Here is a 16472-nt window from a genome sequence, read left to right as displayed (position 1 = left end):
TTTTTACACATGCAAACTTTTCAGAAATCAGAAAATGTCTAATGTTTGTTATTTTGTCGTATGCAGAACTAAATGAACTGCAAACTAGCAGCAACAAAAAAATTGTGATACCCTTAGTCAGTGGCGGCTGGTGAAAAACAGTCTTGGTGGGGCTGCTGTGCCAATAGATTCCCTTGCCTTGTCCAGTACAGGCATTCAAGAGAACAGTCAGAAAATTACTACAATTCCACAATAATCATTACATGTCCTTCTCAAAATCAGCAGTTTTACAGATAAAGTTAACCATTTACAGCTATATTAGGCCCCATTTCTACTTTGGAAAGGAACAGTATCAAATACAACACTCAAGTTCTTGAGCAAAGAACATTTCACCATTTGACACCAAATACACACATAGTACACCAAACTGTACTGAACTGACATTATCTACAGACAAACAGATCCTGGGGTTCACAATGACACCGACCTTAACAAAATAGAAAATATCACCAAATTTACACTCTTTCAAAATATGGAAAAATTCTTCAATTGACAAAAGAACATTATGTACATACTACAATGTTCACACCTTCAGAGAAAGAGAGAGAAAATTAAGGTAATATTTTGCATGAACATTACTGAGTGGAATGGAGGCAAACTAAAGAAGCTTGAAAAACTTAAATAACTTGACTAACTAATAACACCAAAACCTTTAAATCAAATTGGTTAAAATTAATTAACAGTGTAGAGGACAAAGCAAATTAAGTTTACAAAACCACTTCATTAAATGCGTTGCTAAACTTGGGTTTGTCTGACTATAAATGCCTTGTGTGTACTCAGTGGCTGAGTTAGAATTTCTTTAAAAAACATGCAAATTACTATTTTAGGGTTTTGTTTTGTTTTTAAACTGAGCAAATAATTTGTTTTAGACTGTGGAATATTCCAAAGAATATTTCACTTCTGTGAACTGATCCTCATAACTTGTAAAATGAAATCAAAATACCAGCATGGCTGCAGCGTTGAACACTGTTATAAACAGCCCCGGCCTCCCCTATTACCATTATAACTAGTCTGCTGTTCCAATCAAGATCACAGCTTTGACCCCCTAAAACAAACAGAAACATCACTCATTCGTTTTATCTTAAGTTTTCATCCTCGTTTCCACACCAGGAGCAACATTCGGTAATAAATCTGAGCAGCTCGTCAGCTCACCTGAAGAGGTGGATGCGCTCCTTTCCATCCGCGCAGATCAGCAGCCTCCGTGACGTGTGCGCGCTGACAGTGTGAATGAAGCCTGACACGGTTTATAAGGAGTCAGACAAACGTCTCTCCTCCAACCGGAATGTGCAATTGTCATTAAACCACGAAAGATCTGATGTGCGCACCTCCATGTGCCTCCAAAAGGATCCCCGCCAAACTTTGGTGTTATTGCTTTAATTAGTTTTGTCCCGTTTTAAACCTCGGAAGACATAACGAGCAGGAGTCCCAGAGTTCTTCAACTTACTCCAGCAAAACACACGGAGACAAAATAAAAATAAATAAATATAACCAAAACGTCGTCATCACCATCATCTCTTCCTGACTGACTGACAGCAGCAGCGTCACGTATATCACTGACTGTAATCTAACGTTCCCGCATTTTTGTAGCAAGGGCTAAAATGACGGCGCCCCAAAGCCATTAATTGTGGCAATGTTGATTTGCCAAATATTTATTAATTTTCCCTAGCAACTACATACAATTGGTTATTTTGCTGCACTTCAAGGGCGCTTTGAATGACCGCCCAAGACGAGGAATGATACGTTCTCTGCTTCTGTCGGTGGAAATGCACTGTTGAATGAGAGTCAGTTGGAGGAAGTGTTGTTTTAATCATTCATATTACATGTAGGCACATACTATTAAGCAAAACTGACACTGATAATACTTTTTAAATATATATACGAGGTCTGTGATAAAAGTAACGGACCTTATTATTTTTTTTCAAAAACCATATGGATTTGAATCACGTGTGATTACATCAGACATGCTTGAACCCTCGTGGGCATGCAAGAGTTTTTTCACGCCTGTCGGTTACGTCATTCGCCTGTGGGCAGTCTTTGAGTGAGGAGTCGCCCACCCTCTCGTCATTTTTCATTGTTTAGGAATGGCTCAGAGACTGCTGCTTTGTTTGATAAAAAATTTTTCAAAAACTGTAAGGCACAACTGAGTGGACACCATTCGATAAATTCAGCTGGTTTTCGGTAAAAATTTTAATGGCTGATGAGAGATTTTGGTCTGGTAGTGTCGCCATAAGGACGGCCCACGGCGCCTGACGGCGATCTGCGCTTCGAGGCGGCAGCGTCTCGCCGTTTCAAGTTGAAAACTTCCACATTTCAGGCTCTGTTGACCCACGAAGTCGTCAGAGAACAGAGAACTTTCAGAAGAAGTCGGCATGAGGAGTTTATTCGGACATTCCATTGTTAACGGACATTTTGTAATGAACGTGCGGGCAGAGTCGCATGTCGGGCCGGACCCGACCGCGGGGGGTCACGACAGGAAAAACACCTCCGTTGGAAACCTTAACGGGCAAGTTGGAACATGCCCAAGCTGTTAAACAATTTCTCAGTTACTCACTTGTTGAAAGCCATCAAAAGCCACCTGAATTTTACAAATGGTTTTCAACACGGAGGTGTTTTTCCTGTCGCGGTGCACACAGATTCGCCGAGTCGTCACGGAAACAACTCGGCGAATTTGCGCGCACGTCTTTCATTACAAAATGTCCTTAAACAGTGGAATGTCCGCATAAAGTCCTCATGCCGGCCTCTTCTGAATCTTCTCTGTTCTCTCACGACGTCCTGGGTGAATTAAGCCTTAAATTAGGATGTTTTCAGGTCGAAACAGGCCGACGACGGCGCCTGGAAGCGCTGCGCGACGTCCCGCTCCATGGGAAGTCCTTACAGCGACAGAAACACCCCATAATCTCTCATCAGCCGTTAAACTTTTCACCGAAAACCAGCTTAATTTCTCGAATAGTGTCCACTCGGATATTCCTCACAGGTCCAGAAAAAATGTTGATAAAGCAACGCGCGCCGTCCGCAGCGGCTATTCAGACAAAGAGATTCCGACGGGTGGGGTGGAGCACTCCTCACTCAAGGCCTGCCCACAGGTGAATGACGTCACCGACACGCATGAAAAAACTCACGCATGCGCACGAGGGTTCAAGCATGTCTGACGTAAAAACATATGAATCAAATCCATTTATTTTTTGAAAAAAATAAAAAGGACCTCGTATATTATGACTTTTCCCCTCCACATCTAGGAGAGCAGCGCCCGAGCGCCCCCTATGGGCCAGAGTGTACTTGCCCATATTAAGTAATGCAGTATTTATGTACTGCCTTAAAATGATTCATTCATTCATTCATCTTCTACCGCTTAGTCCAATTAAGGGTCGCAGGGGGCTGGAGCCTATCCCAGCAGTCATAGAGCGCGAGGAGGACAGGACGCCAGTCTGTCGCAGGGCCACAAATAGACAAACAAACACATACACACACACCTATGGACAATTTTAAAGATTCCAATCCACCTAACCCGCATGTCTTTGGATGTGGGATGAAACTGGAGCACCCGGAGGAAACCCACGCAAACACGGGGAGAACATGCAAACTCCGTACAGAAAGGCCATGGGAATTGAACCCACGACCTTCTCACTGTGAGGCAACAGTGCTAACCACTAATCCACCGTGCTGCCCGCCTTAAAATTACATTTAACACAATTTACTTTCTCAACAAATTCTCTCGGAAAGAAACCAGACTTCATCTTCCACCCAGTGCAAAGCAGCATAAGTGTCATTTATGCTGTGACTATCCAACACAGTTGAGTTTTCACGCCAGTCCACTCACACTTATCTCTTCACCCATGGATGTGTTGTTCTAAAAATGAGGTGCGGTCATGTACAGTGTTGGTGCACTGGTATTGAGTGAAAGCAGAAGGTGATTGCTCCATAGGCCAGCAAAGTCCAGGTCCAGAGAGGAGTGCAGTGTGTTCCTGGTCTTTAAATACTCCAATACTCATGGACACCTTAAGTGGGCTCAGAGTGCATGTGCACCCTGTTTGGATACAAAGCTGGACAATGGAACTGAATTAAAAGCAACAGTGAAAGTAAATAAAGAGTAAATACTTGTGGAAAAATACAAACTTCACCTTACTGCTTCACTGCTTCCCATCAGGGAGCTTTGGTGGACACTGTCCACTGGTGCACTCTGACAAGGTTCGTGCAGAGTCATTAACTTGTCAGAAAAGCTGTCACTTGTGTCTACTTTCTAATTGGCAGTGTCCGCTTGATGCACTCGAGGTGTTAAATAGACTGACAGATGACACTCTGAATGATTTCTTTCATGTTACACCCAAAATACTCTCACTACTACCCTAAAGGATAAATCCATCTTCTTTGCACCAAGTGCCCTGTTTATTATTACACACCCACTAAATAGCAAACAAAGCCGTGGACACGTCCTGAAACGATTTGCACTTTGCCTTTTAGACCAAGCACTATAGACCATAAGGCCGATCAAGTTTAATTTTCACTTCTTAGTCACTGAGGATTTTGAACTGAGTGTTGCAGCACAATGGAGTTTGTTTCCACTTCAAAAAAATAAAGCATTTCTTAAACATTCCTATGTTATTTTAAGGCCATGGCTGTCAACCATTATTATGGTCATAAGTCTCAACAGCACAGTGACAGCGGGAATCTCACTTTTTCAAGTGAAGCCAAAAAAAAAAAGTCTTTTCACAAAGTTGTGCACCTTTGATGAGATAGCTTGTGTTGCCAGAGGTAATTATCGAACCCCCTTGTGACAATTTAGCAGATCTTGCAATCTGCTTTGTTTTATTCATCTTAGTTTATTTTAAACCCTGGACAACTCTGTGACGTCACCTACCAATCTAACAACAGAGAGGATAATTACAAAGAAATATAAACAGCCATGTGTCCAGTGAATAAAACAATATCTCGTGTGGAGCATCCGCATGAGGTAAAAACTGACTTAAGCATGTGGCCAAAAATGTTATAGAATATTCAAACATTCATTTTCTATACCTGCTTCCTTCAATCAAGGGTCACAGAGGGGCTGGAGCCTAGCTCAGCAGTCACAGGGCGTGAGGCGGGGTACACTCTGGATGGGACACCAGTCTACCGCAGGGCCACATTTAGACAGACATTCACTGTTACGGTTGATTTAGAGTCACCAATTCACCTAAACTGCATATCGTGATGGTGACGGTGGCAGAGAAGAGAACACTGGACAAACTGCTGGACATTATGGACAATGCCAGTCACCCTGTTATGTGTCGGACGCAGCCCGGAGAACTGACCAGCGTTTGAAGGACCCAGTATGAAATAAGCAGAGCACAGTACAAAGGATAACTAAATTTAATTACATAACAGTGATGTGATAAAAGACAACAAATGAGTGCGCGGTCTGGCGTGGTGGGTAAGCGGTGCGCTCCCAGCAGCACTAACGGTCCGGAGCCAGAAAGTGTTTGGACCCAAGGACCCCGCCGACTCCCCCCAGGTGGCCGCGACAAACCGAGTCTGTGAAAGAAGAAATCATCATGTGAGTCCACACTCCACACACAGAGAGACCGCTCAAAGGTGTACATAAACAGCAAACACTTCCTGGCTTAATTACTAATCAGCTTCCCACCCTGCAGGCATGGAACACCCAGTTCACAAACTCCAACTGCAGTGGAAGCTGATTAAACGACTAACATAGCAGCTCAATATAATAAGGTGTGAGGGACACCACATTTACTGACTGTACAAATGTTAGTCACAAAACCTAACGTACCTCAGGAAGTGTGCTGACGAGCATGAGACCTCACCCCCTCCTCTTTCACAGACCATGCATCAAACCTGGATGTTCTCTGCATCCACTGATGATGAGATGGCTCTCGAGACGACGATCTCACCCGTCTGGTCACAAGGTCGAGTCTCTGGCCAATACACACTGTGTACTCCAGACCTAAATGCCACCATGTTCCAATCCGTGTAGATGCACCACAGCTGTGAGTCCTGAACGAGCTGCACTTGATCAGCCTCAGGTGATCAGGGTGAGGTCCTGGTAACTCAGCCACACAGCCACTCAGTCCCAAATGTGCACCACCTGGAAGGAAAACCAAAAGACAGAAACAGAAGACAAACAAAAGCCAGCCAGGCACGCCAGCCACAACACACCCTCTGCACACCGGCATCAGCAACCAGCCTCTTCAGCCACTGACTGACTGCACCTTTCCAAGTGCAGGACCAACAGACAGGAAAACTGCTTTGTCCCTCAGGCCATCAGACTGTACAACTCCTCACTTGGGGGGAGGAGGAATAACAGTAAGCCAGTAGTGATCAGTATGTCTGGTATTTATATTTGTCTATTTATATTGATATTTGCAAACTGCTTTTTTTTTTTTTACTTTCACTTTTGATACTCTGTGTGCTTCTTACCCTGTGTGCTGCTATACAATGCTGCTGGAACCTGTTTCCCTGAGGGAGTCTTCAAAAGGATCAAATCTAATCTTTGAAAGTAGGTGGAAGCCAGAGCACCCAGAGGGAACCCACAAGAACACAGAGAGAATATGCAAACTCCATGCAAAAAGTTGCAGGTGAGAAGTGATCCTGCAACCTTCTTGCTGGGAGGCAACAGTGCTAACCACTACACCACCATGCTGCCAAGGCACTAACAAATAACCTTTATTTTTCAAGTTTAAAAATGGCCCGATCGCTCTGTGGAGTTTTGGGATCTGCCCGGTGTTGGGGCTGGGAGTTTGTCCTGTGTTTAATTTTAAACCATAAATTTATGCATAATTAGGGGAGTGGGTGCTTCCAGTGACAGCTGCTGAGCCGAGCACATCTGGCTTTCATTTGCCCTATTGACGTTTCAAATCCCGCAAAACTTCGGAGAGGTCGCCACGCTGCGAGATCTCAGTAACACTGAGAACTGCACTGAGACGCTCTGATCACGCTGCACTTTAACCGCTGCACACGGACAACACCATTAACATCGCAACATAAAACTATTTTTATATTGTGCCTAAAACTCTCATGAATATATTCTCTGGGTTTATAGATGTTGTTATTGCGTTTGTTTTATGTAAACATGCGAGAATCACAGGCTGTCTCTCTGTTATTTTCAATGGGAGCTGCTGTAAGCTCCGCTCGCTTCCTGATCATGTCATTCTGGGGGAAAGTGAAGTTTAACGTCTTGATTATTGTCCTTTACAACACTGTTTGTCCTCTTTGTTCCAGACTAATATATATAATATGTCTGAAATTCAGTTTGCGTTTATTAAATTCCACGCAGATTAAACGTAGCAGACACGGATTATTTGTTAGAATTGTTTTAACAAGTTTTCAGGGTATCATGCAGCAGTCGCTTATTAACGTGATGAAAAGCATAAAAAAATGTACTTTTTGTAGTATAATATTCATTTACAATTGCCATCATGTCGATTCTCTATGTTGTTTGACTGCAGCGACTCTCTGGCGCACAAGGGATTATGGGATACGTCAATAGGGCGAATAGCATTGGTAGCTGCTTGATGCAGCTGCTAGGTGTTATGGAGAGCTGTGTCTGTTGATTTAAGCATTTTATGACAAAGACATGGCATAATATGTCTTGTTGTGTAGTGAAATGTCCTAATGGGCCATCTAAGATGCCCTTGCTGCAATATTAACTGTTGTGAAAGTGTCGTGACAAGGACCCACAACAGGGGGCGTTAATGAACGGACAATGGATAAGCCAAAAAGTAACAATTTAATGTTGTGAATCACACAACGATGTACAGACAATAACAATACAGTGACTGTCAATCATACACCAGGTGAAGTGTGGGCAGGCTCGACGATAGAAGACGCCTGGCGAGAGAAAAGCCGGATCCACACAGCTTCCACCGCCAACGGAGCTGAAGAACACCGGAGCCGCCAAGCCCTGCGCCCCAGGTGGCCGCTGTCTTCAGCAGTCAGACCTGGTACTGCTGGCAGAGAACAGAGACAGTCCTGATGAGTGTGAGGTCGCACACTCAGTAATCCCACAGTCTGTATTCAGTAAAGGAGGGAGAACCTCCACCTCCAATCACACACTCGTGCAGCTCCTGAGATAACCACTTATCTGGGTGGGGTGTGAGGCGAAGCCGTCGCAGTCCACACCAAACGCCAACTCCACAGACAGGGTATCCGTCCCAGGAAAACGGCTGCAAAAAGAGATCAGACTAATACTCGAATTTTAGTCAGCAGAGAAAATTACCTGATTGGTAGTTGATTTCTCGGCGGGGAGGTGGAGTTGCAGTCCGGCCTTTATGGTGGTGGTGATGAGTAGTGGATGAGTGACAGCTGGTACGGATGATGAGTGACAGCTGTCACTCCTGGTCGCTCCGACGTCCTCTCGTGCTTGAAGCCCGCACTTCAATCAGGGCGCCATCTTGTGGTGGTGGGCCAGCAGTGCCTCCTCTTCAGCGGCCCACACAACAATTAACACTGAATTGAAATTCTCATCTTTCTGTAATGTTGTATGCTAATGACGTTAGCACATTTTGCAGTTGTCAGTAGCTTCATTCATTGAGTCTTGTTAATGCACAGTCACTGAGAATATCCATGGCTCATAACTTTTAATATTCCATAACAAAGAAAACCCTTATGAGAACCACCATGCATAACCCAAAAATAAGATAAACACCCAAACTGAGGTTAGCTTGTTAGCTTAGCTGGTTTGGACAGAGCTGAGTGACACATGCTTCACCTCTTTATTCATTTATGGGTTGTGATGAAGCCAGAGTTAGTGCTGCCACTGCTGCCAATGGCAACATCCAAATATGAGCTGATCTGTGCCGCTATAGAAAAGGCCATCTGTCAGTTTGTTATGTAGCATTGGTGCGACTCATCACACACACACACACCTTCAACTGCTTCCTCCAATTAAGGGTCACGGGGGCTGGAATCTATTCCAGCAGTCATATGGCGTGAGGTGGGATACACACTGAACAGGGTGGCAATTTGTCGCAGGGCCAAAAACAGACAAACAAACACATTCACACCCACACGCACAGCTGTGAACAATTTAAAGTTTCCAGTTCACTTAACTTGCATGTCTTTTGATGTGGGAGGAAGCCAGAGCACCCACAGAGAATCCACGCGAACAGGTAAACTCCGCACAGAAAGGCTGCAGGTGGAAATCGATCCCATGACTTTCTTGCTGTGAGGCAACAGTGCTAACCACTAATCCATCGCACTGCCCCAAACTCATCACTACTAAATAACATGTATGTTGAATGTAAACTGCTGTTTAATTTCTTTAATTAATTTAAATATTTATGGGCAGCTTGATAACATGATCTTGACATGCTATATGTTTTTTGGAAAGGTTCATGTCCATGTTTCAACATATTACAATTTCATCTCTTGAGGGCTGTTTTTCAGGGATTTAGAAAAATAAACAAAAAACACCAAAGCTAGATGCATATAATAAAGGTTAGCGGTTAGTAGTAGCTTCAACTCAGCGTATGAAGGGTTGATTAGTTATAAGCATTAGCATAGTTAACATTTCATGTAGCACATTAGCTGTTATTGAAGCTAAGTCTTAGGTTAGCTGTATGCTAGGTGCGTTATCTTCAGCTACTAGTGGATGAATGTAACTAGATTTTGCTAATGAATTAGTGTAGAGGAGTTATACTGCACATATGCCTGTTGAACATAGAGACACTATCCCAGCAGGCTATGGGGGCTTACCGCTAAGTTGTATTTTTTTCAATGCCATTTGTGTCCCAGGCTCCACAGACTGGAACAGCCATCCAAAAGAAGCTGAGTTTGGTGGTGTTTCAGTGCACACTTCTCTGTCACTGAATTTAACTTCACAGCGTCACAATCAACGGGTCATTTGCCAAGCGTACAGCGCTGTGCTAGCTGAGGGGCCCAGCACATTCTTCAGACTCAATGTGCTGTGTAAGTAGAGGATGAATTACTTATTTGTTTCTTTCTACAGTGAGTGACCAAGACTTATGCTTTGCGTCAACCTTAAATGATGCGTAACAATCACTATGAACGGTGCGAGCTGCTTTTGCACATAATGTCAGTGTATTGCTCGTGTGATGTGTGAATTTGCTGAGCGCTCTGGTGCTGCGTCCTAATTGCCCATTTGCTTTGCTGCATGGCCATGTTTGTCTTTTGATGCTGTTTCACAGGCAGAAGCCAGACACAGCTTCAAAGCGCGCTACTGTGTACGAGCATGAAGGAATGTCACTGTGTGTTTGTGCAAAGCCGCAGTTGGACAACAACGCTGTCACTCGCCGTTTTAATGCCTGTCCCTCTCATCTAGTGTTGCCTCACTCCCCCGTTGTCTGTACGTGTGAAGTTGGTTAGATCCAATTTTATTGGTGTAATGTAGAATTTCTACTGTTTGGACTCTCATTAGTGTCTCGCTCTGCTTTCATGTTCAACACGTTTTGTGTGCCTGCAATAGATTTTTTTTTTTTTGGCTTCTTCTTCATCTTTCGGGCCTGAGTTTGTTTCTACATCTGTGCTCTTCTGTTCTCAGTTTAAATCCAACCTCATATTTGTGTGTTTTTTATATGTCAGACCCACCAGAGTTCAGCACAGACCAGCCAAAGCAGGTGCAGGTGGTGGAGGATGATGCGCCAACCGTCCCGCTGCTGGTCTTAGCTAACCCAGATGAGGTTTCTTGCATTTGGCTGCATCGCAGGTAGAAGCTGGTCAAAGGTGACACAGGGAACTTTGATGGCTCTGTAAACCAGGTCCTAGTTGAGCTGAGCCAGCAACTAAGCACTCAGCCCTTCATTCAGGATCTGAATAAAACATGTCAGGTTAGCCAGCAAGGGACCCTGACAAATGTGATTCTCATTATAGCTGTAATGTATGCACTCTAAATTAGGAGTGCAACACAAAACTTCTAAGCATGGATTCTCCTACAGGCCAAAGTCATTACAGCCATAACACGCCATCCACTCTGTTTCTCTGTTTACGCTATTTGCCCTGCCATATACAGTCTGAGCTGTAAAATGACTGTATCCTGAACATGGGGACCTATCTATTATATTTTGAGTGCTGTGGTACATAAAGTGTCTTTTATGCAGCCTTTTGTTGGCTAAATGTGGGAAACCAGCCAGACCAATCAATAATGCAGGATTAGATGTCACTTAGAGACCAGTGGCCAGAGGGTATGTGCTGATGAGCATGTAATGAATACTTAACCTGCCATTCGTGTGTGTGTGTGTGTGTGTGTGTGTGTTGTTTTGTAAAGAAAGGGATCCACATTACTATTGGTCAGAGGACACATCATTAGAAATCAAGAATGTGACAACAAAAGCTGCTGGCTTTTACAATGAGCAGTGCACCATTGGTGAGTGAAGGACTCACGCATACAACGTACACAAATGGCGAGCAGCCTCACATCCACATCTTTACCAGAACGTCTCTTACACAGAATGACATATGATCGTTGAAAGTAATTGAACATGTGCAGATGTTTCACATCTCACATTTTCTCCTGCTTAAGGTCCCATGTACATATAGCAGTTTTGTTTTGTTTTGTTTTTCCTGGTAGAACAAGGCTGAGAGGATGCCAAGAAATATTCCTTTCCAGCACCTCAACTCAACACTTTCTTAAAAATAGAAGCACTGGATTTGTTTCTATGACAAAAAAACAAAACAAAACAAAAAAAAAAAACAGCTATCGACTAGCTTAGAATGTTTTGCAATAAAAAACACTCACCCTCAGCAGGAACTCTGTGTCTGTCCCATTTGCTATCACAAATGATTTTTTTTTAGACCTTTGGACTGAAGGTCCAGAAGGACTAATGCTATTATGATCAGCTCCTGTTTTGCCTTGCATGGTATGCCTTCTGATGTATTCACAATAACTGTTCGATGAAATTTCCTGAAATTTGGTGGGGACATTCCTTGGAATCCTATCTGGTCATGGAGGTTTGGCTTTATGGATTGAACCTCCTTGAGTTGGTTAGGGGCTAGGTTAAGGTTAGGGTTTATGGTTTTGATTATGTTAAAATTAGGTTTAGAGGTAGAGAAGCTTGAATCTTCGACTGGACTGGGTTGCTTGACGCGAGTACGTTTCGCTTCAAATCGCAGAAGCTTCCTCAGCTAAAATTCTTGCTCTGGTAGTCTGACTTCTGTCTTGACTCTTGTAGAGTCAAGTCTTCTCTACATGAGTCAAGACAGAAGTCAGACTACCAGAGCAAGAATTTTAGCTGAGGAAGCTTCTGCGATTTGAAGCGAAACGTCCTTGCATCAAGCAACCCAGTCCAGTCGAAGATTCAAGCTTCTCTACTATGGAAACCACCTGGACAACTGAGAGCCTACACAGAAACTTAGGTTTAGAGGCTAGATTTACATTCAGGTTTTCATTAATGTTAAGGAATAGATGCAGGTTACAACTTATGCTAAACTTAGGCTACATTTGAGGATGTGTTAAGGGTGGTGTTAAGGTTAAGATGATGTGAATTCTTAGGGTTATGTTTATGTTTATTTCATTCCCATTAGAAACACATGAATGTGCCTCTAGTCTTTCTGGGGTCCTGCAAATAGACATAAAATGTAGACATATGGCTCAACAAAGTACAAAGAACAGTTAAAAAGAAAATCAGTTAGAATACAGTAGATATACAATTGAAAGAAATAAACAATAAATACCAATACAAACTCTCTATATAGTTAATAGCAATTTAGCTAGTTTTTCTGAACATAATGGAAATTTGTGGGACCAAATACCCTCACACTGAGTGGTGCAGCAATATGGTGAAGCTAAAAATACCATGTGGCTGTGCCAGCCAGAAGGCTCAAAATTCATTTCATTTCATTTATTTATTTCATTCATTTAAAAGGCAAATGCAACAGCAGCAATCATCATGAATGAAAAGGAGCAGAAAGAAGCAACAGCTTATCATATCTGCCCCCTTTTAACACAAAATCAACAACTCCAGTTCAGCTGAGCTGCTCAACACAGACGTCTAATCAGTTTCAAAATATTACAACACATGACAAATAATATGACGAATAATCATAACAATAATAATAACAACAACAATATTACTCTGCAGAGTTATATTTTTGCAACAGAGAAGGCTTAAAATATTTTTGAATACATAAATGGACTCGAAGATTTAATTTTACAACCGAGACTGTTCCATAAACTGACACCTTTGATTGAAGTAAATCGTTCCTTTAAAGTTGTTCTAAACCTGGGTTTGGCATAAACCTCAGTTCCTTTTAGTTCATATTTACTTTCTCTTTTGGCAAATTTGTTTTGCAAATAGTTTGGTAATTTTACCTTGTGAGCTTTAAACATAGCTTTTAGAAGGTTGTATTCAACCAATTCATTAAATTTCAAGGTCTTTAATTCTTTAAATAATGGATTTGTTGGGTCTCTGTGTACACATGACTCTAATGGCCCTTTTCTGTAAAAGGAAAAGTGGATTAACAGGTTTTACAAGTACTTCCCCACACTTCAATACAATAGGTCAGATATGGAACAATTAGTGAGTTATACAATAGAAAAAGTGCAGTTTTATTTAGAGAATCTTTAACTTTACCTTTACTTTAACATTATTGATGTGTGATTTCCATGACAAGTGTTCATTGATCATAACACTTGATCTTTGAACAAAATAATGATGCATCAAAATCTTTCTTATTACAAAAAATCATAAACTTAGTTTTGCCAATACTTAACAACAATCTATTAGCATTAAACCATTTCAGAATTTTCTGAAATTCATTCTCTAAAATTTGCATTACATATTTTATGTTTTCTCCAGAATAAAATAAAGTGCTATCATCTGCAAACAGAATACACTTAAGTAATTTTGAGACAGACACAATATCATTTACGTAAAGCAGAAAAAGTATTGGACTCATCCTTGGGGTACCCCACAAACAATATCACATTTTTTAGACTTTATGTTGTTAAGCGCCTTGGGGCAACTGTTTGTTGTGATTTGGCGCTATATAAAAAAATTGATTGATTGATTGATTGATTAACTCCAACAAACTGATTTCTATTTTATAAATAGCTAGAAACCGACTGATGTGCCACACCTCTTATACCATATTTATACAATTTATGGAACAATATTATGTGATCCAGGGTATCAAATGCTTTTTGAAGGTCTACAAAGATGCTTACAAAATAATGCTTTTTGTCCAGAGCATTTGAAATTTCCTCAGTCAATGAGATAATAAGAAAACGAGATAATACTCAAGAACAGGACCAATGATTTACCACTCGTGCTAACTGGAGTGAACCTTTGTTATCCTCTAACATGGTGGATTACATGATCTGATAATGCTACCTATTCAGGCTTGATATCTGTATCTGATATCTAGCGCTCTCCCACAGACCATGTGGGTGTGTCACATAGAGGAAGCAGGAGTTCAGATATGGTCTTCTGTGACACATCTAAAGGGGCAGAGCAAGTCAGGTGAAGTTTGGGAACATGCACTGATGTTACACAATAATGCATCCACCACACCACAGAAGTCCTCTATGGCAACCACCCAGCCATACAAGAAGTGATCATCCCCATTTCTTGTAACCCAGAATGTTTTAAAATAACTTTTTTAAGGCAGAAAGATAGGTTGCTGTGGGTTTTGACTGTGGTTTGTACTGGAAACAGTCCCCTTCTTAAGTTTTTCATGATTCTGACTTGATAGCTTTGCATTCATATGTTATATATTAACATGAACTGAGCAGATATTTTTGTTGTGCTCTTGTTGTGAATTGAGCCTGTTGCTCCATGAGCACATGCTCTTGGACACGTCTGAAGGTACTTCATATCATAGCCATCATAAGCACAGATAACAACATAAAGTTTAAGCCACACATCATCAAACACACCATGTTCATTAAATCTCCTCACACGGTGCCTCACCTCTACCACTGCCTCAGGGCCTGCCTCCAGCTCCAGACCCTCCATAGTGATGATTTAATAATGAAAGCTTTGAAAGTGTACGTCTGCCTGTTTCACCAAAGAGCACAGTACACGTCTAATGGATTCTGCTGGCCTGATCTGACTGAGCTTGACAGCTGTTGATATTCACATTATGTAGGATTATAGTGGCTTTTATGGTTGGTGATGTAGACTACTTAAGAATGTCGGCGAACACTGGTGGATGCCAACAACTCAGCATCTCTCTAGTGTGTCCCAGCAATGTTCTAAGAGTGGCAACATTGGTTTAGACAAGTAGGCATTAATGGCACTGGTGTTATGAGAACATAGCACCAGTAAGACGTGTAAAATGTTGGCGAGTTCCACTATAAGTGATAAGAGAGGGCTGAATCGATACATGGATGGAGGGGAAGAAAGGGCAATGTGCTGTCAGTGAGTCATTCTTGAGCTGGTAGAAGCATATCTGCTGCTTCAGAGTGCAGTTAATGACACTGTATTTCAATCATGGAGGTCAGTTATTATGGGGTTATGAACAAGTACAAAAGCTAATGGATGGAGAAGTAATTATCACAATGCTGCATGCCCACTTAATGTGCCGCCAATGGACCACGCAACTCTTTCATCCTATCAAAACAATGTCATTTTTTTCATTCTCCCAGATGGTCCCATTGTTAAGGCAGAGAAAGATCCCATGCACGTGAAACTTGGGGACACGCTAGCTCTGATATTTGTGGCAGACGCCAACCCCAAACTGTAAAACACGAGTTAGTTGAATTCAAACCATTTGAGCAAACCAATTGCCTTAAATCATTTGAGTTTGCCAACTTAAATAAAATAATTTTCAAAAATTGAATTGTTAAAGTTTTAGCAACTTAATAATTTATAGTTAATTAAACTTATGTAAATCTAGTTTATGTTTTTCAATAAAAAAGTGACAAATTTCTGCCTAAAAATAGCATTATATTTTGGATTATTTTTTTGATGCATTCTTTGGTTTACTTGTTGACAATAATCTGGTTTCTAAAAAAAAAAAAAATCTAAAAGGACTACAATAGAATGAAAAATGCTAAATGGTAGCCCATGAACAGAACTTGCAGTTTTTCATAATGGTATAAATGTAGCGGCTGCACATTCTCTCCCCTCGGGATGTGAACTCATGCTCTCCAGCATGGAAGTCGGACTCTAACCAGAAGGCTAAAACCCAAGGCTTTTGAGCTGTTGGTAGTGAAGTTTTCTAACTACATATGCACAGAGACACCTGCTTACTTAACCTCAACTAAAATGAGTGAATGGAATGCACTGGAAATACATCACCAACAATTAAATGCCCCAAAACTTTAAATGCACTTAAAGGAACTGAGTTGTTATAACAACAACTCATTTTTGAGTTAGTTTAATTAATGGAAATGAGTGACTATAACTTTTTTCAAAGTTTGAGTTCCATTAACTTAATTATTGTATTAAAATGGAGTGTTCGGTTTAACAGTGCATTGTGCCCGACGTGTTCTCCTGGACCTGGCTGGTGAGAACCACATATGCACACACAGAAATACAGCT

General features: G+C 41.7%; 1 protein-coding gene across 1 annotated transcript in view; it reads left to right on the top strand.

Annotated features, from left to right (window-relative positions):
• Positions 1–16472, top strand: part of nphs1 (NPHS1 adhesion molecule, nephrin) — a 155882-nt gene that overhangs the window by 124023 nt on the left and 15387 nt on the right. The window contains 4 exon segments of the mRNA XM_034173673.1: positions 9660–9939; positions 10573–10696; positions 11259–11353; positions 15575–15654. Of these exon segments, the coding sequence (XP_034029564.1) occupies positions 9660–9939; positions 10573–10696; positions 11259–11353; positions 15575–15654 (579 nt within the window).

Source organism: Thalassophryne amazonica, chromosome 7, assembly GCF_902500255.1.
Source record: "Thalassophryne amazonica chromosome 7, fThaAma1.1, whole genome shotgun sequence".
Lineage (NCBI taxonomy): Eukaryota > Metazoa > Chordata > Actinopteri > Batrachoidiformes > Batrachoididae > Thalassophryne > Thalassophryne amazonica.
Note: the sequence above shows the minus strand (reverse complement) of the source record. Positions and strands in the feature narration are given on the sequence as shown.